This window comes from Myodes glareolus, chromosome 10, assembly GCF_982192425.1.
Source record: "Myodes glareolus chromosome 10, mMyoGla1.1, whole genome shotgun sequence".
Classification (NCBI taxonomy): Eukaryota; Metazoa; Chordata; class Mammalia; order Rodentia; family Cricetidae; genus Myodes; species Myodes glareolus.
In genome coordinates this window covers 56608504-56635210 of record NC_142035.1, presented here as the reverse complement: position 1 = coordinate 56635210, position 26707 = coordinate 56608504, and the positions used below count along the sequence as shown (strand labels likewise).

The window sequence follows — 26707 nt, the reverse complement described above, 5'->3', positions numbered from 1 at the left end:
TAATTTCAGTCAACTAAACTAGTTATCAGTCAAGCTGAATTCCTCCACTTGATCTACTTGAGCTAGTTAAAAGATGTTACTTATTGACTAGTTAATAACCTTGTTTACGCATTACTTGAGGAAAAGTTAGTGGCTCCTTTAGTGTAACTCTGACATCCTAAGAGGTGCCCCTTTTTGGAGACAGCACCGCACCATGTGGCAAAGAAGACAGAAAGGGTGTCACCCTTTACTTACTGCTATGGACTTTCCGAAGAGGGGCATTAGGGCTCTCTTGGTCGTCAGGCAGCGCAGCACTTGGGAGGAGAGCTTGGATGTCTGAGTGCAGGTCGTCCACGCCGGCCTCTGCGGACGCCAAGGCTCTACAGTGCAGCACCAGTGCTACATCCTGACTGTAGAAGTGGAAGTACCGGCACACTCTGCTCGCTTCGTGCACACAGCCACCATCCAGCAGGAGTCCGATCAGAGCATTCAGTGATTCCCGCTCCTTCCAGTTCAGTCTGTTCTCACACATCTCTTTGGATGGAAGACCATTAAGGTCTAAGTATTTGGATGTGTTCAAAGCAGCAAGCTTGGAGAAGGAAAACTCATTGGCTAAGGTATCAAAGGACAGTTCAGCACCAGCTGACACTTGTTGAGAGGGGCTGGGCTGGGTTTCCTCCGCGCCCCCTCCACGGGCATGCTGGGTGATGCGGCAGATCCAGGCCTGTTTCTCCAGCTCCTCTAGTTCTTCCAAGGGAACAGGCTCTTCCCGGGCAAGCCAGTGCCCCCCCAGCGTGAGCAGCAGGTGGCGCTCCTCCAGGCTGCCTGGCTCAGCGGGATGCTCACTAACCACAGGGACCTGGCTGGAGAAGAAGGAAGAGGCTGCTCTGTTCGAAATGGAGTTTTTCTTAAAATTTTCATGGCATTTTTTCCAGAAGTCAATTCTTGCATGTGTGAGGGACCACTTCTGAGTGTGTTTTAGGGTCTCCATTTCCTGGGTTAGCTGTGAAATTGAACAAAGCAGACTTCAGCCTTGCTGGGGTAAGGAAGCATCCTCCAGACATTGATGCTCTAAGGCCATGCTGGCTACAAGCCAATCTCATGATTACAGATGAGCCTGGGCAGCAGAGGGCACTGAGTACAATTATGTGCAAAGTCAGAATGAAAACAATTCTCAATGCATCTAACTGAGTGGGGCTCCGAGAAAGCCACTTTCTATTTACCCTGTTCAAAGGAAAGCAGCTCAAACGTATTCCAGGGCAGTGGTTCTCAACCTTCCTAAGGATGCAACCCTTGAATACAGTTCCTCATGCTGTGCTGACTCCCAACCATAAAATTAATTTTGTCACTTCTTCATAGCTGTAATTTTGCTATTATTACGAATCATAATATAGATATGTGATATGCAGGACATCTGACGTGTGACTTCCAAGCAGAGCACTGCTGTTCTACAGGCTATGCTTGTTTCAAAGCAGACTCACTTCTGAAGTAATGTGCAGGAAGGGCTGCACCGCTATGGACTGCATCTCTTGGGTTCTCTGTTAGCAGAGTGAGCAACTTAAATGTTCTACCTGTTCAATGACCAAGCTGTCCACAGGCAATGCTGCTAACTCTGCCACTCTCCTGGCCACAGCAAACTGTCCATCCGCCTTCAGCTTTTCCAAAATAGATCTACACTCATGCTGAAAATTCTCAGGGCTGTAGCTGGTGATAACTGCAGGGCTGATGGCTACAGGTGTATCCTTCAAGATCTGGCTGAGCACACACAGCTTCTGCACGTCTGGGCCTGTGTGGAAGAGGACACAGTCACACAGTACTGGGGAAACACCAGCATGAGGAAAGGAGAAACAGACACAGGACTTTCTTTTTTGGGTTGTTTTTGTTTGTTTGATTGTTTTTTGAGTCAGGGTAGCACACAGCCCAAGCTGGTCTTGAGCTCATGAATAGTCAAGGAAAACCTTGAACTCCTGGTTCTTCTGACTCTGCCTCCAAAGTGCTAAGATCATAGATGTAGGTCCTATAAAAACAAATCTTTTATCCTGACTGATTACAGAAGCCGTAAGTTCAGTTACCTACATACTCAAAATGCTAAGTCCCATTTATCTCTTTCACTCTCTCTATCCACACACAACACATATGTATCATGAATATGTATATAAACATACATACAGATATACATATATAAATATGCATATAAATATACATATATACATATGTATGTGCCTATGACATTTTCAGTGTATATATATGTGTGTGTATATATGTATGCATGTATGACAGTGTGTGTGTGTGTGTGTGTGTGTATACATTGCAAAACCCTTAGTCAAAGTCTGGCTGAACTTGCCCAACTTGCTCTAAGAACTGGCAGAGATTAGATTAACACATGAAATCAACATCTATTATACACATGTGGCTTTTATTAGACAGAATCTCACTTTAGTCCATACTGGCCTCAATCTCATGGCAATTCTCCTACCTTAGCGCCCCCCCCCCCCGTGTGTGTGCTTCTGTCTATCTCATTTGTTCTTATTTCTATCAAATTTGTTTGCTCACTCAAAACCAGGATCATTTGGAAGGAGACACAGGCTTGCAGAGCAGCTATGATTGTACTGGCCAGTCCTCAGGCATGGCTACTGCAACTATATTCAGAATGGAGCTCTATTTGCTCCATCTGGTATTTGTTTAACAGAGGGGGCACAGCTGCACTTCCTGTTGTCCCTGGAAGGATTTCCCTGGTAACGTCAGGAATTTCAGAGCTGTGAGTACATCTTGATAGTAGAGAGCCTGGCTAGCTCACATGACACCTGGAGTCTGATAGCCAGTACTGCGACAGATCAAACAGACGAGCGAGGATTCTCTACCAATGCTTTGTGCAGCTGGGTCTGTTCCTACTTCCAATTAGTATTATGTGAAGCCCATGCATGTCCACTTACACGGGACGACATGAGGTGATTTCTAGTGCTAGCTGCAGAATGGCGTTTGATTTAGGTAGTTCTAGACACAGGCGACACACCACACAACAGTCACCAGCATGGCCATGCCTTCTCTCTCTGCTGGCATTATAGAAAATGCAAATGTTTTTCTTGGTTTTTGAGACATGGTCTTGTTATGTAGCCCACACTGGCCTCAGGTCTTCCTGCAGCAGCTTTCCAGTTGCAAGGATTACAGAAGTAAACCACAGGCTTAGAAAGAGCCTATCTGTGCTTTCTGTTGCCGTGCTACAGCATTCTGAGCAGACGGAACCCAGGGAGGAAAGGGTTTCTTTCAGCTCACACTGCCCAGTAAAAGTCTATCACAGAGGGAAGTCAGGGCAGGGACCAGAAGCAGGAACTGAGGCAGAGACCATGGCAAAGTGCTGCTTATGGGCTTGCTCTTCTGGCTCGGGCTCTGACCAGCACTGCCCACAGTGGGCTGGGTCCTCCCATGTCAATCAACAACCAAGACAATTCCTCATAGACATGATCAAGGCCAATCTGATATGGGCAATTGCTCAATTGAGACAGCTCTTCCCAGGTAAATGTTGCTTGTGTCAGCTTGACAAAACACTAACCAGCACACAGTCACTAGTCGGTGCTATCCTGTAATGCTACGTCTTAGAAACACTAACCAGCACACAGTCACTAGCCGGTGCTATCCTGTAATGCTATCTCTTAGAAACACTAACCAGCAGACAGTCACTAGCCGGTGCTATCCTGTAACGCTATGTCTTAGAAACACTGTTTTCTTTCAGCCATGAGACCTGGAGCCTGGAATGTTTGGGACCGAGCCCAGCATTCTGTCAGTGTTCTGTGGAGCTCTGCTCCTCAGTTGAACATCTGTGAGCATCCCGGAATAGTACAACTGGAGGACACTATCTCTCAACAACTTGAAAGACCCAAAATGCAGAAAAGAGAAAGACAATGTCAGTTTGATATAACTGGCAACAATCTTAGAGAGCCAATGTCTGGAGGAAAAAAAGAAAGCACAAATTGTCTCTAAAATGTTCATAATTAATTATTACTTCTGAAATAGGGTTTGTGACCCTAAGCATTGAGGACATATTACAGTTATCTGCCAGAGAGGATTACAGTGATGTGTCAATACATAAGGATGTGCAAACACATGTGTGTACATACACATGTGTGAGTGAGTGTGTATGTGTGTGTGACCATGTGCTGTGGGATAAACCCTGTAAAGATTTGTCATTCATGTTGGTTTCATAAAATGCTGATTGGCCAGTAGCCAGGCAGGAAGTACAGGTGGGGTGACCAGACTAGAAAAATTCTGGGAAGAGGAAAGACTCAGTCTACAGTCACCAGCCAGATGCAGAGGAAGTAAGATGAGAATGCTGCACTGAGGAACAGTACCAAGCCACATGGCTAAACACAGACAAGAATAATGGGTTAATTTAAGTCATAAGAGCTAGTTAATAAAAAGCCTGAGCTAATAGATCAAACAGTTAAGATATGGGAGCTAACTTGTTGGCAGCAGCTTCAGGGCAGCGCTGGCTTACCGTCGGAGAAGAGATGCTCAGTTCCGACAAGCAGCTGGAGATGCTTCCCCAGCTCATACTGTGTCTGACACTGCTGTGGCATAAGTTTCAAAAGGAAACACGCCTGGTCCTTCATCCACGCAGCAGGGAGGACAGGAAGGCCCCTTTCAGGAGCTGTGTCAAGCTACGAGAAACAACAAAGGCTCAAAGACAATGGTTCACAGGAATGAAAAAGCAGAATCCTCAAATTTCGAGTCAGGAAAGCCAAAAACTTTTAAGGGTATTCTCTAGTGGGTCTATCACACAGGGAGTGTCTGAGCATCCTCCTCGGTCTATGACACAGGGAGCGTCTGAGCATCCTCCTCGGTGTATCACACAGGGAGCATCTGAGCATCCTCCTCGGTCTATCACACAGGGAGCATCTGAGCATCCTCCTCGGTCTATCACACAGGGAGCGTCTGAGCATCCTCCTCGGTCTATGACACAGGGAGTGTTGATATTGGGGCTATGTGTATGAAAGTCGAGAGTCACCAACACTGGGAACCATGGAGTTCCCTGGCTTAAATTCTTCATACTACCAAATTAGTTTCTCACTTGGAAGCGGGTCTGGGCCTATATTTGAGCCCAGAATATTTCAAATTCATATCGTTAAGGTCTTTTAGATAGCCTTTTTTACCTCTGTTGAGGAAGAGGAGGAGAATTCTAAGTTCCAGGTCAGTCTAGGCTACTGAGCAACACAATGTCTCAAAAATCCTCAGCTGGGTAGGCATTTTCTTTCTTATTAAAATACGAAAAATTTTATTCTATTTAATATTTAATTTTACTCTAATATTCTGAATGCCCTCCAAAAATAATTCTAAGCTATGGGCGCTAACTTCGTGGAAGCAGCTTTCAGGAAAGGCTGGACTGAGAGATGAGTGAGGCAGCTCACGTGCGACACTTCAGGGAGTTAGGCCTCTCTCCTGCTTTCCACCCTGGCTCTAGGGATGGAAGTGAGGTTGTCAAGCTTGCGATGCAAACCTGTTGAGCCTTCTCAATGGCTCCCGAACCCAAACCTTTGCCTCTCCCAGGAAATAAAGCGGTGTCTCGCGCGTGCACCACTCAGGGCCATCCCCGATTGAGAAAACGCAATCACGGGTCACCCCTCTCTTTTTGGCGTCCGCATCCATTTCTGCCCCACTAAGTGTGGCTACACCACCAGGACACGAGCGCAGCAGCGTACTATGCGACACGTCTCTGTGGCAACTACAAGTCACTGCATGCCTGCCTGGCTTCTCTGCAATGAGACACACGTGACTGTCAGTCACGTGACGCACTCGCTCGCCTGCTGTCCCCCCCCCCCCCCAATACCAGCCACCAAGCACAAGAGCCATGCCAACTAACTTCAGATCAGAGGGTGGAGCCTACCGTCTCAAGGCTTTTCTGGAACTCCACAAGCTTGACTTTGGCTTTCTCGTAATTCTTGAAGAACATACACAGTTCGTACATCTCCATAATCAATAGAAGGGGAGAATCCTTTGAAGAAGAGTTGAAATTAGAAAACCCAGAGCATCAAATGCTATTAATAACAGCTTCAGAATCAAATTAAGTCTCTTGTGTATTTTTTCCTTTTGAAAAAAAGAAAAAAAAAATCAACAAATCCTTTTCTGGTTAGTCTACAGACTGTCCACTGAGTGGCGCTATGCCCCCAACAAGCGTTCCTGGAGGCAAAATGCTCCAGTAGCCTACCCTCTTAAGGTCTCTGCGGCTCCATCCAGACCATTAGTGGGGTTGTCAGGTCAGAGAGGAACTTTGGATTAGAAAGGAGGAATTTGAACTGTAAGTGTGCCCATGTACTAGTGTGCTTAAGTCTGTGTGGTCTGAGTTCTGTGACTTTAGTTCTGTAAAATAAGGGTAATGCCACTTCATAACATCTACATATACACAGTTTTATATTGTGAGAACTTACTACACCAACACATATAAGTCCTCTGCTAAATAAATGCTAAATAAATCTTAAAGGTCCCGGGGCTTGATACCTAACACTAAACAACACACAGTAGGTTTACTATCATTTCTTGTTGATTCAGTAAGAAAAAGCCAAGGGGTGCTATGCCTTGAAGGCTGAAGTTTTAGAAACACCTGGAGAGAGAGAGAGAGAGAGAGAGAGAGAGAGAGAGAGAGAGAGCGAGAGCGAGCATATAAAATACCTTAATGAAAAGTTGGAAGCCTCGGATGAGGGTATGGCTCTTCTGCCTCCTCAACACAGTTCTCCAGATAATAGACAGATCCTCAAGGCTCCATGGATGATCCTCTACAGAGGCCTGGATGTGTCCCATTGCTTCAGCTGCAACCCTGTCCTCCACAGAGGTGACAATCCAAACACACAGACAGGGGACAGCACTGGCGCCCTGTCATGGGATAAGAATGTTTCAAACAGAAAGAACTGGGCCTGGATTGTATAGATGCACAAAGGCCACAGATGGGCATTCCTCTCAGAAGAGGTCACTGTTTCTTAGTGCAGGTCACTCAGCTTCCAAACGTGACACAAACTGATGACTAAGCAAGGGACCATCATATACTGTCCTGAAGAATGTGGCAGTCAAAGGCCACAAAGGGGATGAGACTCCATTAACTAGCTGAAGTTCAATCTCAAAATCTGCTTTCTCCAGCGAGGGGGAGGTGATTGCCTGCTCAGCAGAGTGTTCTTGTGACGGCCGGCCAGCCAGGGTCTGAGCTCTGACTGCTGGCTTCACTGGTGCCGGGAGATAGGGAGGAACCTCAGTGGATGGGACAGCCTGAGCTGTGGCAGCACCGACACTTTCAGTGACGCTGGAAGCAGGCGCAGGAGCCGCACTATCTTGCATCACATCCCCGCCTGCGGCTCGCTTTCCTTTCATCCCCCTCCGGTCTGATTCTCTGTGAGCTGATGCCCACAGAAGCTGGAAGGGGACAGCGGGTGCCCAGAGCTGGAATAACAGGCGGTTGTGAGCACTGAGCTCCAGTTCTCTGCAAGAGCGACGAGCACTCTTAACCATTGAGCCAGCTCTCCAGCCCTTGTCTCCTTCCACCTTGTAAGGCCCAGGAATCAAACTCAGGCTGTCAAGTGCTTCCCACTGGCCCTTGCTTTGGCTGTTTCTGTGGTTGTTATTTTACTTTTTAAAAGACTTACTTTACTTTAACTACGTGTATGCTGAGAGTCTGTGTGGGGTGTGTGCACGTGTGCTGGTGCCCGTGGGGTCCAGAAGCACTGGAGCCATGGGAGTTCAAGCTACAAGTGGTGATGAGCCACCCAATGTGGGTGCCAGGAGCCAAACCCAGGTCCCCAAGAGTGCAGTGTGTGCTCCTAAGCCCTGAGCCATCATCTCTCTAATCCTTGTGATGCCTTTTTGAGACAGGATCTCGCCTTATGGCCCAGGCTAGCCTCAAACTTTCCATCCTCCTAACTTTACCACTCAAGTATGTGGGACTTCAGCCCCCACCACGATGTCCAGCTCTGTCCTGTCTTACTGCTTTCTGGCCTTCAGCCCCCACCACGATGTCCAGCTCTGTCCTGTCTTACTGCTTTCTGGCCTTCAGCCCCCACCACGATGTCCAGCTCTGTTCTGTCTTACTGCTTTCTGGCCCCTTAATTTAGGCTTCTCGTACCCCTCACCTGGAGACAGGCAGCCAGGACACTGAGGACAGGAGCCCGCTGTCTCACTGCCTCAGCCAGAAGCCAGCACCAGGAGGCTGACTCCTCCGAGCACTGGTGGAGAATTTCAAAGAAATCCCTCGTCTCTTCTTTGCTTTGCTGGAGTTCCTGGTGGCCCTTGTAGTCTTGATCCCCATCCACTTGAGAGATGGATCCTGATGACAGTTTCTCAAAAGCCAGCTTCAGGTGGCTCTGAAGGATGGGGCTGAAGTACTGGAGGAGCGAGTTCACCTAAAGGGCAGATGGTTACAGCACACTCACTCACATTCCTTTTTAGCCAGAGGGAGCGTGCATCACAGTGGCTCAGGATGGATCTTTAGGATGCTGACCGGTGTCAGAGCTGACCACGTGATGTTTCCAAAGTCATCTGACTTGTTCGTGATAACGTCCAGCTATCTGGCCCAGGGTGGCCTAGAACTTGTGATCCTGCCTCCTCAAGTCTCCCTAGTACTGAGATGACAGACCTGAGACATCACAGTTGGTTGCTTTTGAGGGAATGTGAGTGAATTTCCATGTTCAACCTGGAATCCTCAAAACTCATCCACATTCTACCTATGATCACCCTCTTGCCTGATGCCAGTCTAACGAACTTGGCAAACATGGCTCTCACAGCAAACAAAAACAGAAAGAACACTGCTCTGGAAGTGAGTTTACCTCTTCTGGGCGGTAGTTATGGAGTTGGCTGTGAACCAGGAACTGCAGCCAATCATTTGCCTTGGCACATTCTCTAAGGTAGGACATGCTCAGCTTCATATTGTGGACCATGCAGAACTGTAACACTAATGCCCACTGGCTGCTGGATTCACTGGACAACCTATAGTCAGAATTGGGGATGGATAGCAGAAAGAAAAAATATTAAAATATAGCTCTAAGGCCAGACATGGTGGTGCATTTCTGCACTCAGGAGGCTAAGGCAGCGAGTATCTATGAGTTTAAAAGCCAGCCTGGTCTATAGAGTGAGCTTCAAGCCAGTTAGGGTTTCATAATGAGACCCTGTCTCAAAAACAAAACAAAACAAAAACCATGAAATAAATAAGTAAATAAGATGGCTAAGTAGTGAAGGGAGCTTACTGCTTCTACAGGGAACCCAGGTTTGGTTCCCAGCACCCATGTTAAGTGGCTCCCAGCTGCCTGCAATTCTCATTCCAAGGAATCAATACCTTTGGCTTCCATGGGCACCTGCGCACACACACACACACACCTATAATATAGATAGTTTGAAACTTGGAAACTGGTAAAAATTAACCAGAGCACTTTCTTTTTAAAAAAGGAAAAAGGCAAAACAAACAAAAACCCTTTCCATGGGAGTAGGCATTACCACACAGTACAGAACAAATGCTTAACATGCATGAGGCTGTGGGTTTGAGCTCCGTTGTCGTAAAAATAATTAAAATATATGCTTCTCAACACATGCCAAATATTTATTAGACTTCCTAAAAACAAAACAAAACAAAAAACTAGCTGGGTGTGATGGTGCACACTTTTAATCCCAGCACTGAGGAGGCAGAGGTAGGTAGGTCTCTGAGTTCTAAGCCAGCCTGGTCTATAGAGTGAGTTCTAGGACAGCCAAGGCTACACAGTGAAACCCTGTCTTGAAAACAAAACAAAATAAAACACACCTCTCTTGGGCTGGAGAGGTGACTCAGTAGTTAAAAACAATGGCTGTTCTGGCAGAGGACCCATGTTCAGCTGGAGCACCCACATGACGGCTCACAACCTTTTGTAACTTTAGTTCCGAGGATCAGATGCCCTTTTCTGGCCTCTGAGGACACTGAACTTATGTGGTGCACAGACATACATGCAGAGAAAACACTGCAACAACCTTAACAACCCACCACCTCTCTTGCCTACAAGGAGGAGCAGACTTCCTTTTCATCCGCACAGGGGGCATCCACAGGGTATCCACATGCAATTCTACTTTATGCCGGCTGAGGAAGACCGGGATTTTGATGAAAGAGCATGATACGGGAAGATCAGTCGAACACAGGCTGCTACAGTCAGTTTACTAGAAGAGCCCGAGGCTGCAGCTCACAAACCTGTTGAAACCCTGCTGCCCAATGCTGCTCCACACGCCTTCTTCCAAGAGAAGGAGCAGCTCTTCGGTGGTGGCCTTGTCACCGTCAGCAAGCTTGGTTAGCTTTTCAGCTGTGAAAATACAGGCGAGAAAGACCCAAGTGGGCACAGCGGCACAACCCATAGCCGCAGCTATTCAGGACGCTGAGGAAGAGGACTGCTCAGGCTCAGGAGCTCAGGGTCAGCCTGAGCAAGACAGAGCACAGTGGGGCCCCATCTCCAAAAAGCCAAAAACCAAAGAAAAGGCTCAATGAGATCAAAGCCATCAAGGGTCTGGGCATGTGTTCAATAGAAAAAGTCAGGACCTGGGCATTTCTGTTCAAGTAATGAGGCTCAGGATCATTTAAACCCTATTATAATGACATCTGAGAAGGTGAAATAAATAATACGAACTGTGTAAGAAAAGGGGTAAGTACTGTTTCCACCTCAATGCTTTGACCCTTCCCCACGTGTCCTCTGGGCAAAACGGAACAAAGGCGCCATACCTAGAGACTCTCTGACAGAACTGGGGTGAACGTCTTCATTTCTGCACCTGTAGCCCAGAATCACATTTGCCATTTTCATGTCAACTCTGAGCTTGAGGCTGCTAAGACCAAGCAACTCTAAGAAGCAAACACAGGCAGCTGCTACTGAAGGGCTGTGGGAGGAAGTGAGCCCTAAGGTATAGGCCTCCTTGCCTACTTGCTGGATCCTAAAAAACAAAGACCAACATCACCTCGGTCAGGAACACCATTGCACACCGGCTGGAGACCGAACTCAGTGGTTAAGATCCTGCTGTACAAGTGTGAGGACCCGAGTTCACACCTCAGAACCCACACAAAAGTCAGATGGGGGGGCAGGAAGATGGCCCAGTGGGTAAAGATACTTGGTACTCAGCCTGACAACTTGGGTTTGATGCCCCGGACTCACATGGCACAGGGAGCCAGCTCACAGACATTGTCCGCTAGGCTAGAGAGATGGCCCAGTAGTTAGAGTGCTTACATTATTGTCGATGACCCAAGTTAGGCTCCCACACCCATGCCAGGCAGCTCACAGTCACCTGTAATGCCAGCTGCAGGAGACCTGGCATCCCTGGATTCCCACATGCATGTGCATAACCCCTCCCTACTACAGACACATAACTTAGAATTTTTTGTTTTGTTTTGTTTTTTGTTTTATGAGACAGGGTTTCTCTGTGTAACAGCCCTGGCTGTCCTGAAACTCACTCTATAGACCAAGCTGGCCTCAAACTCAGAGATCCACCTGCCTCTGCCTCCTGAGTGCTGGGATTAAAGGCATGCATCACCACTGCCCAGAAAAACAGAATCTTAAAACAAAAACTTATTTCATACAGACAAACAGACACATGCCCTTTTTAAAAACTGCTTCTCACCTGGCAGTGGTGGCACACACCTTTAGTGCCAACACTCAGGAGGCAAAGGCAGGTGGAGTTTGTCCTCTGAGTTTGAGGACAGTCTGATCTACAGTATGAATTCCAGGACAGTCAGGGCTACACTGACAAACCCTGTCTTGGAAAAAAAAAAAAAAAGAAGGAAAGAAAGAAATGAAAACAAAAGCATCTGCTTCTCACCAGGACAAGGAAATGAAATGACGTTAATGATGGGCAGAGAGCCTTATATTCGATCGCTTGCTCTCTCCCTTCCCTTTTTGCTCATTTGGGTTCTAGGTCACCTTTTTATTTTGGGTACTATAACCCTATTTCCTTAGATTTAATTTTTTTTAATTGGGAATTTTTTTGTTTTGTTTTGTTTTGTTTTGTTTTAGAGACAGGGTTCTCTGTGCAACAGCCCTGGCTGTTCTGGAACTAGCTCTGTAGACCAAGCTGGCCTCAGACTCAGAGACCTGCCTGCCTCCTGAGTGCTGGGACTAAAGGTGTGCACCCCACTGCCTGGCATAATTGGGAAAAATTTAGTAAGTGTGAAATGCACTCACTACACATTGCCAATGGCAATGCCAAGGTTGTGGAATTTTTTTATTTTTCTTCAGAAGTTAGTAATTTTCTTTCTCTGGGGAGAAAGTGTCAGTGGGACCAGTCCCATCCAGATGGAGGTGATACTAGTAACTAACCAGCTGCCCTTTCATCTCTGCAAAAAGGAAGACTGCACTGCTTATATTTCTGAGTTCCAGCAAAAGTTTTATAAGAGAGTTCGCAGCATGGCATTTTTGTTTCTCCAGATCTGCTTTAGTGTACCTACTGAAAGCAGTTTCCTCTCCTAATTCCTTAGAAAGTAATTCTGAAGTAGGTCTTAGTTCTTCTCTACTGGAAGTGGGTTATTGGTAAGAATGAGAGTTAGCTTTGTGGCTGGTTCCTAACTGATAAGAAGCCACCAGAAGCATCATCTTGTAAAGAAGAGGCTGCAGGAAAAGATGAGGGGCACAGCACTTCTCGTCTGTGTCAGCACAAACACTCAAAGTTGGTCACTACAATGCTAACTGTTTCACAAAATATGCCCCCAGTCTACGGGGACCAGCGTGAGTCGTACTGCGGCAGCTTGTTGGGCCAATTCAGAGTTCAAAGTCCTTTTTGCCGACGTGGCCCCCAAGGTTCACATCCCAGATAAATCAAGTTCTAAGACTCCTCCATACAAGGTACAGAGATGTGCTGTTAACAGCGGCTGTACTTCCATGACCGATGCAAGAAACAATCTCAGAAGCACAAAACAATACGCCTATCCTTGCAAAGATGTCTTTGCAAAAAAGGATCTTGAAAAGACGTCAGTACCCAGCACACTACCACACGGTCACAGGAAACACGGCCCTGCCATACTCATTGAATTTAAACAGCAAAATGCTCCAAGATACCCAGTTGCACTGGTCAAACTGGATTTAGCTAGTCAGCAACATGTTGCTCTAGAGCAGTGTGGTTCTCAGTCTTCCTAATGCTAAGATCTCTTAATCCAGTTCCTCATGTTGTGGTGACCCCAACCATAAAATTATTTTACTTTATAACTGTAATGTTGCTACTGATGTGAATCGTAATGTAAATATTTTTGGAGACAGAGGTTTGCTAATGGGGTTACAACACACAGGTTGAGAACCACTGCTCCAAAGGTAAACAAAATACCCTACTCCTCCTGAGCCAGCGCGGCCCATAATGCTGCCATCTGTGACTTAACATGTGGAGCAGCATTACTGATTTGTGTGAGATGTGGCCCAAATCTAGAAAGGTAACTGGTTTCCGAAGCTGTTTCCACAGAATGACCGAGCACAGCTAGAACACAGGCCTGAGTCAGATGGTTAATCTGCCAGTGGGCTGCTGTGGCTGAAGTATGCCTAAGGGACAAACCAGTCTTGTTCAAGCAGTCAGCACACCGCTTGTGGCGGTACTCGCCACATGGCCCTTCTCACAGGCCTGCCTGGATGGTCTGACCGTGTCTGGGAGACAGCAGTGGTTATGTTATCAAAGCCTGCGCTACGAACAGGCACATGTACAGACGGCGGGTACAGCAATGGCTGTGGTACTAGGAGCCCCAGGTCAGCTTATGTGGTCACGTAGACGGAGGGCGGAGGAACGCGCATGCACCAGGGTGTGGTGTGGAGGCCAGAGGACTGCAGTAGCCAGCCCTCCTCCTCCGCCATACAGGTCCTAGGGCTCAAACTCAGCTTGTTGGGCTTGGTGGCAAGTTCCTTCACCTGCGGAGCTGTATTGCTGATCCCAGATTTAGATTCTCTTAGAGCCCCTATTCCAACTCTTCAGCACTGTAGCTTCTACCTTCACCCAGCAGCCACGAAGACCTTTCAAAAGCGCTGGACCTGTGGTCTGAGCATGCTATGGGTATGAGCACGAGCTACCGAGAACATCAGCACTGCCTTAGTTTTTGAGATTTATTTCTATTTTATCTGTGCATCACGTGTGCTCAGTGTCCATGAGGGAAGAAAAGGGCATCAGATCCTCTGGAACTGGAGTCACAGGCAGTTGCCCCAGCTGCCATGTGGGTGGTTGGACTTGAACCCAGGTCCTCTGGAAGAGTGGCCAATGCTCTTAACCACTGAGTCAAGCTCCAAGGCACATTTTAGAGGTCTCAGATGTACATTTTATATGTGTAGAAAGTTTTCTAGCAAGATATACAAGACATTGCCAACCCTTTAATATGAAGAATCGGAGACCGGCCTCCTGTCTTTTACTCCCTCCTTCCTGAACTACTGAACTACGTTGCCAGGAAAACCTACTACTAAAACAAAGCTTAAAATGTATCCCTGTGTTAATCATAAAACAAAAAAAATCTCATTGTCAATTACATCAGACAGTTCCCCCAATTCTGTATGAAGAAGAATATAGAAGACAGCTTGTGCATACAAAATGCACCTTGTGGGCTGGAGAAATGGTTCAGCAGTTAAGAGCACTGACTGCTCTTCCAGAGGACCCGGGTTCAATTCCCAGCACCCACATGGCAGCTCACAACTGTCTGAAAATTCAGTTCCAGGGGATCTGACATTTTCACACCAATGCACATAAAATAAAAGATAAATAAATCATAAAAATTTTTAAAAAAATAAAGTTTAAAAAAAATGCACCTTATATAGAATCCCTCTGCTGCAGCTGCTGGGCCTGAGCAGCTGTCACATGACTTTAAAACAGGTCTCTTTCAGAGTTATTGTTTTACTTTTTCCATTAGCAAATATTATGTACAATAAAGTAAAAAACTCGAAATGCAAAAGAAAGGTACAATGGAAAAACAAAATCACCACCCGAACACAATCACTGTTGTCCCTAGTCACCTCAGTGACCTGGGACTGCTCGGAGTGACAGAGTCTAAAGCTGAACTTGAGCTCAGTATTGCTCAGCCCTGGTCAGAGAAGCTTCTCTTTGCAGTCGATGGTGATGACCACAGACTCCCAGCTGATTCACTTGCAGAGGATAAGGACGCCAGAGTGCTCAGCCCCTTTTCCTCAAGGTTCAGAGATCTATGTGGAAAGGGGACCGACAGATTATAGGAGCCAGAGGCGGTGGATGATGTCAGAAAACCGCGTTCTCCAGACAGAGTGGGGCGGAGGACATGTGACCTCACAGACTGTGACAGCGTGACAAGACCACATCAGCTCAAGCCAGACAGAATCCCAGCTCGGAGCAGGGGAGGTGGGCACAAAGTCCCATGCTAGCTGAGGAGCTGCTGGCATGTGACTGTGCTGGGGGAGGGGAGGGGGAGCCCATCTTCCTCAGCGGGGAGACACCTGATGCACTGACCACCCTCAAGGCAGGCCTCAGGCTCAGCTGTGGTCAGTTCACACAAAGTGGGCTCAAGGGGACAGAGGGGACAGGGGAACACACAGAGTATGAAGTTGGGTAAGTAGGGAGGTGGGGACACCTGGGATATAAGGGGGTGAATACGGTCAAAATGCATTGTATGAAAATTTTCAAGAATACAAACATTTAAAACAAAACAAAGGCAAACAATCACAGTGCAGGTAATGATCAGTTTCACTATTTTTTAAAATGCACCAGTAAAATACACATATGCTTTTCTAACAGCGGAAATTAAGCTCTCAACACTTACAGTTGTTTGGGAGTCTTACTCTTGATTAACTCCTGGACCAGGAAAGTGCCAAAGGCAAATGATGGGCGTCCATGATGTAAATAATACGCATAATTCAGACGCTCCACTACAGCGTATTTACTCACCAGGTCAGGGCTGGAAAAATGTGGGAGATGGCTGGCTGTATCTGGGGAGAAAGCAAAGTGTATCAACCCTTACGATAGATTGTATGAATTTAACATCACAAGCATGGAGACAGAGGCATCATACATGATATTAAACACTAACCCCAAACTCAAGAGAAACAGAAGCTGAGTTCCTAAAACGGCACAGAACTCAGAAAGACTCTTGCGTCCTACCCAGGACAGCAGTGTGTGTGAGCCTGGCACACACTGAGAGCGGTAAGCACCTTGCTCTCCGAGCTGAGGCTGCACCTCGGTTGAAGAGAGCTTGCCTCACACGCATAAGGACTGGATTTGATCCTCAGAACCATTCCATCAGATGTGGGGGCAAACTCAAGAAATCCAGCATTAGGGAGGTAGAGGCAGGAGGATCAGATATCTAAGGTCAGTCTGGACTATACAGCAAGTTCCAGACCAACCCATATGAGGGCTATGTGCTCCCAAAGTAAGAAATCCCACGTCTTACCTCCTATTGCTAGTGTGTTGGCAGACTGCCAGCCGAACAATCTGCTAGGATCAAAGGGCGGCAAAGACTGAAAAAGAGGAAAAGTTAATCAGACTCAAAAGCTTATTGACCCTAAAACAAATAAAACACCTACCAGCCCAGTTCCTGGGTGGTAGGAGAGGGAGGACCAGGAGTTGAAGGCCATCCTAGATTACATAGTGAGTTTGAGCGCTGCATGAAATCTTGTTTCAAAACAAAACAAAACAAAATAAAATTACGTATGTCAAGAAGAGAACAAAGAATAACTTGATATGGTTTGTTTTAGAAGTTGATTCAAATGCTGGAACTCTGTACACCTTTGATCCTAGCACCTGAGACACTGAGACAGGAGGATCACTACATTGAACCAAATCTGGACAAAGCACTGTGTCACTGAAGCGTCTATTTTACACCAATGCTACACAAAGTGCTGCATGTATGGCAGACACGCCTGCACCAGAATGTGCAGCCAGCACGAGGCTGCCTTCACCAGGAAATTCTTCTAAGGATTTCTGTATATGAGTGTTTTGCCAGCATGTATGTGTGCCTAGTACCTGTGGAGGCCAGCAGGGGGCATTGGATTCCCAGAATTAGAGTTACAGATGGTTGTGAGTGGCCATGTGGGTGCTGGGAATCAAACCCAGGTCCTCTGGAAGAGCATCCAGTGCTTTTAACCGCTGAGCCATCATCCAGCCCCATTCTTCGGGAAACTACAGAAAACTGATCTCGAGGGCATACTAAGTGGTGTGATGGGCTTGCACCCTAGCACAAGCTGCTAACCTCATGGTATTCCAGAAACAGACAGTTCTGACACATTTGTGAACCACACTTTCAAGAAGCGTTAGTCCACCCCAAGAATTCCTCACATCAGAGTAGGGCAGATTTCATATCTCTAAAGAACAACAGAACTGGACTGAAGATACTGTGAACATATATGTAAAGAAGAAAGCCTGTTGAACTGAGATATGGGCAAAAGATGCTTCTATTCCAGAGCCTGAATGGGTCTCAGAGGGTCTGTAAATCCCTTTGAAACAGAAGCAAATAATACGTTTCCACGCCATTCTTGTGGGTGTAGGCTCAGAGCTCCATCCTTCTTTGCCACGATTCCTTACCCTGAGTGTTTACAGGAGGTAGGGTTTTCTGTTTTCTGGCAGAGACCTGGCTGACACATACAAGAACAAGCTCCCTAAACACAGTACCTGAAGGAGGTGGTAGAGTGTGACATCAGAGGGCAGGACACTAGGAGGAGCGCCCTGTGGAAAGAGGGCAGCTTTCAGCTTTGGGTAAGGCGTTAAAGCCATCTTCAGCAGCTGGGGGTCCACTTTCTTCAAACAGTTCTCATTTTCTTCATTCTGAATGACCTATGTGAGAAGACACATTACAGATGGGGAGTGATGTTTAGCATGTATATTTTAAGATGTAAAAACCAGTCACTATAGGAGATGGCACCCAGTGAAACAGCACTGGCAAAGCGGTCATCCGATCGGGCCGAATGGCTGCATGACACTGGACTAGATGTTCAACATCAAGTCTCCATTTCCTGCTAGATCTACTGCTCTCAAACCATATGTTGTTTGGGAAAAAAAGTCATCTCTACTACAGTGTTTATAAAATTTCTATTTAACATTCATTAATATCTTAAAAGATCTAACAACTATTACTGCTGGACAAGGTGGTGACTGCATATCGTCCAGCATTTGGGAAGCTGAGGCAGAAAAAATCACTTAGAATCCAACACTAGCACACAGTCTATTGTGTCACACAAGGCTGTGGGTCACACGGATTACAGGCCAACTTGGACCAGAGAGTGAGCCTGCTCACAATAAAAGAGCCGGGCAATGACAGTGCACGCCTTTAACCCCAGCACTTGGGAGGCAGAGGCCTGGTCTGCACAGTTGAGTTCCAGGGTAGCCAGAGCTACATAGTGAGACCCTGCGTCAAAAAACCAAAAATTAAAACAAATAAATAAATACCATCAAGCAGATGATTCCACAGTCCTTTCTTGACCTGTACCCTCTGACTGGTGGCTAAAAGTGGGCACGAGTAGTTTAGCCATGCAAGTGCAGCAGCAATCTAAGGGTAACTGCCACCAGGAAGAAACTACTGGAGAGGGGAGGTCCAGCTGCATTCTCGCCCTCCACCCCGTCAGGAGCACATCCACACCCCCCCCCCAGAGGAGTTGATAGGGAAAGCTAAAAATTAAGCTTTCAAATAAACCTTTTAAAAGGGTAAACAGCACAGACACATCACAAGCCACAGACCTAAAATACATTGACTTGCAGGAGTAACCTGGTCGTGATTCTGTCCTGGAGTTATAGAAAACACTCCAAAAGGACAAAGAATCTCTGTTACGTGCCTGAATTCTGTTTCAGCTCAGGACACAGGACCGTGAACTCACCCGTCTAACAGGACACTTAGAAGCAGTCTTGCTTTAGCACCAGCTAAGGATTAGACAATCCCGGTTGTTTATGCCAAATTTCAAATCAACCCGATTTCACCACAGTAAGTCTGAGTGTCTCCCGTACCTGGCTGACACCCCCAGGAGCATACATGGTGGTAGCAAGGGCCAGGAGGGTGTGTCCTTCCAACAGCATACTGCTCACACTGGCCTGATTGGTGGGAATCAAAATTTGAGCATTTGCAAGGCTAGCCTGGAAGATCAGTTTGGGATCTGAAAATAAAAGGGATAATTACCAAATTAAGAGAGATATAATTCTGAGAAAGATATTTTTAACTCTGTTCACAGTAAGAACAACTTCCTAAGTTTAAAAACAATGAAAAACGTGTGTGTCTCTGTATGTGTGTGTGTGTGTGTGTGTGTGTAGGAACTCAAAAGATTCATCTTCATAAAAATAAAGATGTCAAAGAAAATGTAAAGGTAACAGAGTCAAACTTCAACATGTGACGTTCTAAAGTAATAATGCCCTCTTGCCAAAGAAATACTCAGTCGACAGAGAAAAAAACAGACATGCCCTACACACAGCTCCCTCGCAGCAAGGGACTCGGAGGCCTCAAGTAAACTGTGTCAGCGGTCCTCCAGGGCGACTGTTGGTCATCACGAATAGGCTGTGCCAGGCAAAGGCCCGACCTCACTGAGTGGCAGTTGACCTGACAGTAACCCTTTCAGCCAACAGCCTGTGACTCGATAATTCTATGTGCAGAGGCCTGTGAGTTCATCTGAAACAAAAGCAACGATTTTAAAATATATTCAAGACAATTATTTACAATTGGGAAAAATGTAACGACAAGCTCATCAAAAAGCAGAGACCGGTAAGTTAGTTGAGGGACTATTTATCAAGGAGAAATCTCATGCCAACACTAAGATGAGCACTGTCTCTGAGGCTGCAGGGAGAGCCTCGTACACACAGGCAGTTACAAAGCACAGAGGTTTCCTGTACTTCTGTGCAGGCGCCAAGGGAACCAGGTGGACAACATGAGAGCAATCATGGAAAGAAAGCAGAAAGGAACTGGAAGGAAGCATGGCAACGTTACCGATGGCCACTTGTGGGCAGTCACCTTCCTGTAAGCCCAGGCTGGGTCTATGTAGGTTTGACCTTGCGGAGAGTTGTAGGCGGCTTCCTTTGTTTGTTTATTTGAAACAGGGTCTCACTATATAGTCCTATGGTCTGGAACTCACTATGTAGACCAAGCTAGCCTTGAACTCACAGAGATCTGCTGGCCTCTGCCTCCCATGTGTAAAGATTAAAAGGTGTACACTGCCACCTGTAACCCCAACAAAACGACACTACATAAAAGATTGGTTGTTGATATTGCTTGACATTGCTTGTCCAGTATCTTTCCCCGGAATTTGGAAAGAACATTACTAGCTAAAATGTTTGGGGTAAAGGGGATTTTTTTCTTGTCCGGTCATAACCCTACCAGTTGTCTCAGCAGCTCCCTTCCAAGGACACAACAATCCCACACATACATGAGTTTCTTTCCCTTTCATTTGGAGCTCCAGACTGAAAGATTTATAGGTTCCTATAAATTCTTTCTACCTAAAGGTAGAAAGAGAGAACCTGACTCCACAAAGTTGTCTTCTGACCTCCACATATGTGCCCGGGGCATATGGACTTACTGTGTGAGAGGCCCTATTACTACAAAAGAATAGAAGGGAGGGAGGAGGGAGAGAGGGATGGAGGGAGGGAGGAGGGGAAAGACTCCTAGCAGATTTCTAGAAGGTACACCAATTCTTTGTGAGGAAGGGTGTCAATCTACCAAAGCAGGAACTGAGCCTGTGCTGGGTGGTGGCGTGGTGGAGCAGCAGGGCGCAGCACAAGGCAGAAATGAAGGGACTTTAACGGCTCCAATTCTGACTTTTCTTGGCAGGCAAAAACCATGTTTTTTAGTTTTCTATTTCATTAGTAAAATGTGAGCCTGTATCACAGTCAGACATTTGACTACAGACAAAGGATTAACTTAAAGGGTTTGTAAGTTAAATGCCATTCAATAGACTCAGTTTACCTAGAGAAAGCTTGTGTATTTAATACTGAACATAATACCTGTTAAGTTACTGGAAACTTGCCGACACTGAACCAAAAATTCAAGCCAAGGGTGAGCTTCATGTAGTTCTTTCTTTTCCAAAAAAGGACAATTCCCAGGACTAAGTCTATATTTAAAGACAAACAAACAATGTGTGGCATTATCACATGGGACATGACTGTTCTGAGCACATTTGCTCAGGTGATAGCTAGCATTAGAAAAACAATTTTGGTGTAGAGTATAAGGTAGCAGTGTGCATCTCAGGCCAGCCTGGGCTACACAGCAAAACCTTGTCTCAAAAACCCTGAAAATTAGCTGGGTCTGTAGTTCAGATGCAGGGCCCTTGCCTGGCAAGCAGAACACCTTGGGCTGGATTCCAGCACGGCCAAAAAAGAACATAAACTCTAGCACCTGTAATCTCCGTGCTCAAGAGGCTAAGGCAGGAGAATTGCTGTAAGTTCAAATCCATCCTGAGCTACAGAGTGAGAAAACAAACACCTCCCGTTCTCTATAAGAGTACACACACACACACACACACACACACCACACACACACACAAGGATGTAGAGGATGGGGCTGAGGAGGTGGCGCAGTGGTCAAAGCACCTGCTGTGCAATCATGAATGAGGACCAGAGTTCAGGTTTCTAGAAACCCACATAATTACAGCCTCAGAAGACAGACAGGAGATCTCCAGAGCAAGCTAGCTAGAGAGACTAGTCATATTGGTAATATCTGCATTTGACTGAGAGACAGTGTCTGCTATGCAGTAATTAGAATCTGAATTCAGATCTCCAGTGCCCACACAAAAACATCTAAGTGACTCAGCAATCCGAAGCCTCAGCTCTAGAGAGGTGGAATAGAGATGGGGAATTGCCTAGAGTCCACTGGCCGGCTGTCTAGCCCACCAGCAAGTCTGAGGTTCAATAAGTGATCGTACCTGAAAATGTAGGTGAACAGTGACTGAGGACATCACTTGGTATCAACATATGGTTTCCACATGTGCCCACCCATCCACATGCACACACACACAATATGAATATATCAAAGACTACATCTAATGGTGCTAATACTGATCCAATAACAATTAGCAATGGCCACAGACAAGATTCTACAGTTGGTTTTAAATAAACATATGCTGATTTATATAAATTTATCTATATAAACCTACATTTCTAAATTAATCCATTTTACAGTGGCTATGAAATTTAAGGTTTCTTTTTAGAAATCTCTGAAAAGAATCAAGAATTGCTAGTGAAGTCTATCTTTCTGCTAAGATCTCTCCTTTGAAGCATTTAAAACAAACGTGCTTTTCATTCTATCATTTTTCCCTGCAGCACTGGTGAATGACTCCAGTCTTGCACACGATAGACAAAGGCTTTGCCACTCACTGACGTCCCAGACACACCATTTTCTCCTGATCTCAAGTGTTCTGAAAGGCTAATAAGATGCTAGACTCATTGTCAACAAACACACACGTCTTTAGTTGAATATAATCCTGAGATAACAGATGTGCCAAGTGTTGGAGTGGAAGAAACTATTTCAAAAGGATCAGTTTCTCAATGCTTAATGTCTTCTCAAAGCAGTTCAGGAGCCAAATGTGACAGCTGCTGCCTCTGATCCCACAGTTTAGGAGGTAAAAGCAGGCCTCTGTGACTTTGTGGCCAACTTGGTCTACACAGTGAGTTTCAGGGCTACATGGTGAGACCCTGTCTTAAAAACAAACAAAACCACAGCAGTTCATGTAGCACACGTGCACACTTGTAATCCCACCACTCAGGCAGCACAACAGGAAGGCCAAGAGTTCAGGCTGCTCTCGAGACCCCGCCTCAAGCCCCACCCACCTACCGAACAATGCCAGAGCAGTTTGGAAGAAGGGCTTGGGCATGGGAGCCGGCTCGCAGGCTCACCTGTAGTGGTCCAGATAGACGTAGAGGAGGTGCTGCAGGTTGTGCTCTCGACAGTAGAGGATGAAGTGGGAGTGGAAGTCCCACCCTCCCGAGGGGCTGTGGCTTGGCACGGGGAGGGTGTCCTGCATTACACCCCCAACCCGGCTGAGTCTCAGGAGGAGGAGCTCAAAGTCTTCTAGTTCAGATGCGAGAAAAACCCCGCTCCTGCGGGCAGGATTGAGAGAGGAGCAGTTAAACCCACTCCTGTGTGACGGGGCTGAGAAAGGTTCAAGTGAACATGTGTCCACAAAAGTGGCTAAGAAGTCACAGCGGTTTAGTAAACACACCAACTACTAAACAAGGATGGAGACCTGCACTTCAATATCACCTTTCATGAATTCACTACTTAATACATCAAAACTGTCATACAAAAACATCATGAAACACACACACACACAGAGTTAAAAGAAATGCTATATAAGGGCCACAGTGATGGCTTGGTGGTTAAAACACGGGTCACTCTTCTGGAGGACCTGGGTTCGATTCTAGCATCCACATGATGGCTCACAAATATCTGTAACTCCAGTCCCACAGTCCTCTGCAGCCTGCTCAGCTCTGTGTCTTAGTCCCACAGTCTTCCACAGGTCAAGGCCATGCAGAAATGTGGTGACATTATCTTGTACTATTGTGCAAGAAGAGTGGATACAGCCACAGGACACCTCTTCTTGGAGTTTCTAACTTTGTCTGCTGCCACTTGCTCCTTGAAGTTCTAATGACAATTCTGCATCAGAGATCACTATGTAGCAAGTTCCAGGCCAATCTGGGCTACCTCACAAGACCCTGTCTCACAACAACAAAACAACACAAGGCACAAAACATTGTGGGGAGAACCTGCAGCGGGAGTTTGAGAATCTCTTCACCACCCTTTAAACGCTATTTTAAATTATGAAGCAGCACTGCACTGACCTGTGGTAATTTAAAGAGGGAACCACAAGTGTGCGATTGCACACCTGTGAACACACACACTGGACACAGCCTGCAGGCACCAGGGAAGCATTCTGCCCTTCTCCACCACTATTATTTTTTAAAATTTTCCTTTTTTTTGTTTTCCCCATTGAACTTTGGTCTTACAGTTACAGTACCTGGCCAGCTCGTCCAAAATCTTATTCCTCATGTAACTGTTGCAGCAAGTATTCTGATCAATGATGTCAGCACTCAGAGGGGGCCACTTGTTCTGCTGAGGGGACCCGGCTTTCTGGGTCCGAAATTCTTCAATCCACAGGCTAATGCTTGACCAGTCATGGCGAGCGGTGAGGTATCTCCAGAGAGCGTCCGGGGAATATGCTTTGTATTCTATATGAAGAACAAGACAGGAGCCTTTTAACAGCGCAGTGAACTGTAGTCACTGACTATGTAGTCATAGCATGTGGCTTACACAGGCCTCTACTAATGTAACAGTCTTCTCTGTTCATTTTCTAGTCAACACTACAGATGGGAAGAGGGAAGGTTCTTCTCTGCGGAGTCAGAACGAAACAGGCACCGAAGCTGCCAGCTTTCTCCTCTTCTGCCACACAGTGACTCAGGCTAAAACAGACACATGAATCTGATGCTAAGACTTTATCACTGTTCACCCAGTTAGTTACGCTCCAGAGCTTGGTGTGATACTAATTCCCAGCTTAAGTAAGAAACTCAGAGGCTGTTTGGACAGAGAGATGTCACTCCAAAGCTGGAGTGATAACGCTGGCTTTGATAATATCCACTCGCTGACCCTCGTGACTTTTTCACCACCACAGTGTAAATCCATTACAAAAACCTTGTAAACAAGAGGTCTTAACTCAATGGCTGAATTTTAAAGAAAGGAGCCTCCCCCGCCAAAAGGAATTCTAAAGTAGAGACTTCCAAATATTAAAACATTAATGTCTAACTTACTCCCCGTTTAATATGCTCATATTTCAGGGGCTTTTGTACTTGCCTTCTGGACTTATCCTGGGGAGAAGGATGCATTCTTGTGTTTGCTGATCCCACCAGCGAGCCCAATTCAGTGCAATCCTATGGTCCTGTTCACTAAACTCATCTGTTTGATCACGTTTGAGGAATGTATCCAAGACAGATCTGTGCTTGAAATAGTCCTGTTCCTTTATCCAATAACTAAAAACAGTGAGATTTCATTTATTTATGTATTTACACACACACACACTTTAATTTAATTAATTAATTAATTAATTTTTTTGGTATTTGTTTTTTCGAGACAGGGTTTCTCTGTGTAGTCCTGGCTGTCTTGGAACTCACTCTGTAGACCAGTCTGGCCTTGAACTCACACTGATCCACCTTTCTCTGCCTCCGAGAACTGGAATTAAAGTCATGTGTCACCAGTGCCCTGCCTAGCTGATGCCCCTCTTTAAGATACAAATTTTACCTTCCTGAGGAATGAGTGCTTATTTCCACAAAAGCAAAGTATGCCCATAATTATTACAAACAGTGCGCTACCCACAACCTTTGTTCATTGTTCCCTAGGGGACTAATGAGCCTACCTGGGAAAGGACTGCATCTGAACATTTTCTTGGAAATGTCCTGAATAAAACTTCTCAACTTGATGAACAAAGTCTATAGTTCTTCTTTCTTTTTCAGAAAAACATTCTTTTCCTTTTAAAATTTCAACCTCGGATAAAAAGCAATTAGAGCAATTACCACACAAAAATCAAAACCATTGGCAAAACAAAAGCCATTTTGTTTTGAGATGAAATGCCATTTAATAACTGTATGCTGGGGTAAAATGTAGCTGGTAGAGAGCTTGTTTGATGCCTCAGGTCCTGGGTTTGGTCCACAGTACCACAAAGAAAGAGTGGGGAGGAGAAGAGGAAGAGAAAGGGAGAGAAGGGAGGGAAAAAGGGAGAAAGGAGGGAGGGGAAGAGGAGGAAATTGTATTCCACACTAAAAATTTTTCATTCCATTATTTAATTTGTACGGTGCACCTCTGTGTGTGTGTGTGTGTGTGTGTGTGTGTGTGTGTGTGTGTGTTTAAGTCAGAGGACAACTTGTAGGAGCTGGATTTTCTCCCTCTACCATGTGGGTCCCAGGGACAGAGCTCAGGCTGCCAAGCTTGCCAGGAGCCTATATCCGCAGAGTTGCCTGCCAACCCTCTAAGCTGCATTTTAAAGCTAATATATATTTTTATAAATTTTCCTTTACCACAATGTCAAATACCAAAATACTCACAATCATTAAAAAAGGATTATCATGTTTCCTCCACTCATGTTTCCTAGATATTAAAATTATTTATTTTAAAGTTAAAAAAAATTCATCAAGGTGGTCTAATAAGAATGAAATCTACAGTCAGGCATGCCTGTAATCCTAGCATCTAGAGAGCCGAGGCAGAAGGTTTAGGAATCGGAGGCCAGCTTGGACTACATACCAAGATCCCACCTCAAAATGAAAAACAAAAGCTACATAGTCACACCTTTACCTACCAAAAGGTCCCGTATATTTTTATCAGTTGTATAAAAGCACATCCTGAGCAACTCATCTTCCACATTGAAGCCCTGAAATAAATGAAATTTAAAAACTTGCATTTGTAATGAACTCATTTGAACATAAGTATGTTAGACGCAGAAAAGCTCTCCTGTAGACATGTGTTCTGCTACAACAGCACACGGCTTCTGCTCTTGGGAATATTTACTTCTCCGTCAGTTCTATGTATTGATTGCTTGTCCCCAAAGCCCTTAGTTATCTTCCCAGAGCAAAGGCAACACACAGAACAATTTACAGTAATTCCAGGCAACCAGAGGACCAAGACTACAGCAAACTGCTGCGGTGGTTCAGCGGGACCCAAGGTTGACAGAAACAACAAGCACATCTGCACTTTCAGCAGGTTTTCCTGGTAAGACTCCGGCCACACAGATGAGGACCAGATCTTAACTTAGCTCAGAAACCCTGCTTCTTCTAGGATTTCCCTTCTCAAATGAAGCAAAACTAGGGAATATAAAGCCCTAAGCCAGTGAGTGCA

At 45.8% G+C, this 26707-nt stretch overlaps 1 protein-coding gene across 3 annotated transcripts in view; it reads right to left on the bottom strand.

The window, feature by feature from the left end:
• The window catches only part of Spg11 (SPG11 vesicle trafficking associated, spatacsin), a 67909-nt gene that overhangs the window by 15982 nt on the left and 25220 nt on the right, over window positions 1-26707 (bottom strand). For all 3 annotated transcript variants that reach the window (XM_085696322.2, XM_048459518.3, XM_085696321.2), the window contains exons 12-30: window positions 26172-26243; window positions 25236-25363; window positions 24677-24852; window positions 23847-24057; window positions 22726-22929; window positions 20839-20945; window positions 18862-19007; window positions 17536-17697; window positions 16319-16385; window positions 15692-15857; window positions 10682-10887; window positions 10160-10268; window positions 8778-8937; window positions 8085-8354; window positions 6640-6840; window positions 5858-5965; window positions 4472-4634; window positions 1551-1765; window positions 235-982 (exon numbers count right to left, since the gene is read on the bottom strand). In XM_085696322.2, the coding sequence (XP_085552448.2) occupies window positions 235-982; window positions 1551-1765; window positions 4472-4634; window positions 5858-5965; window positions 6640-6840; window positions 8085-8354; window positions 8778-8937; window positions 10160-10268; window positions 10682-10887; window positions 15692-15857; window positions 16319-16385; window positions 17536-17697; window positions 18862-19007; window positions 20839-20945; window positions 22726-22929; window positions 23847-24057; window positions 24677-24852; window positions 25236-25363; window positions 26172-26243 (3619 nt within the window). The remainder of the gene's footprint in view (window positions 1-234; window positions 983-1550; window positions 1766-4471; window positions 4635-5857; window positions 5966-6639; window positions 6841-8084; window positions 8355-8777; window positions 8938-10159; window positions 10269-10681; window positions 10888-15691; window positions 15858-16318; window positions 16386-17535; window positions 17698-18861; window positions 19008-20838; window positions 20946-22725; window positions 22930-23846; window positions 24058-24676; window positions 24853-25235; window positions 25364-26171; window positions 26244-26707) is intronic.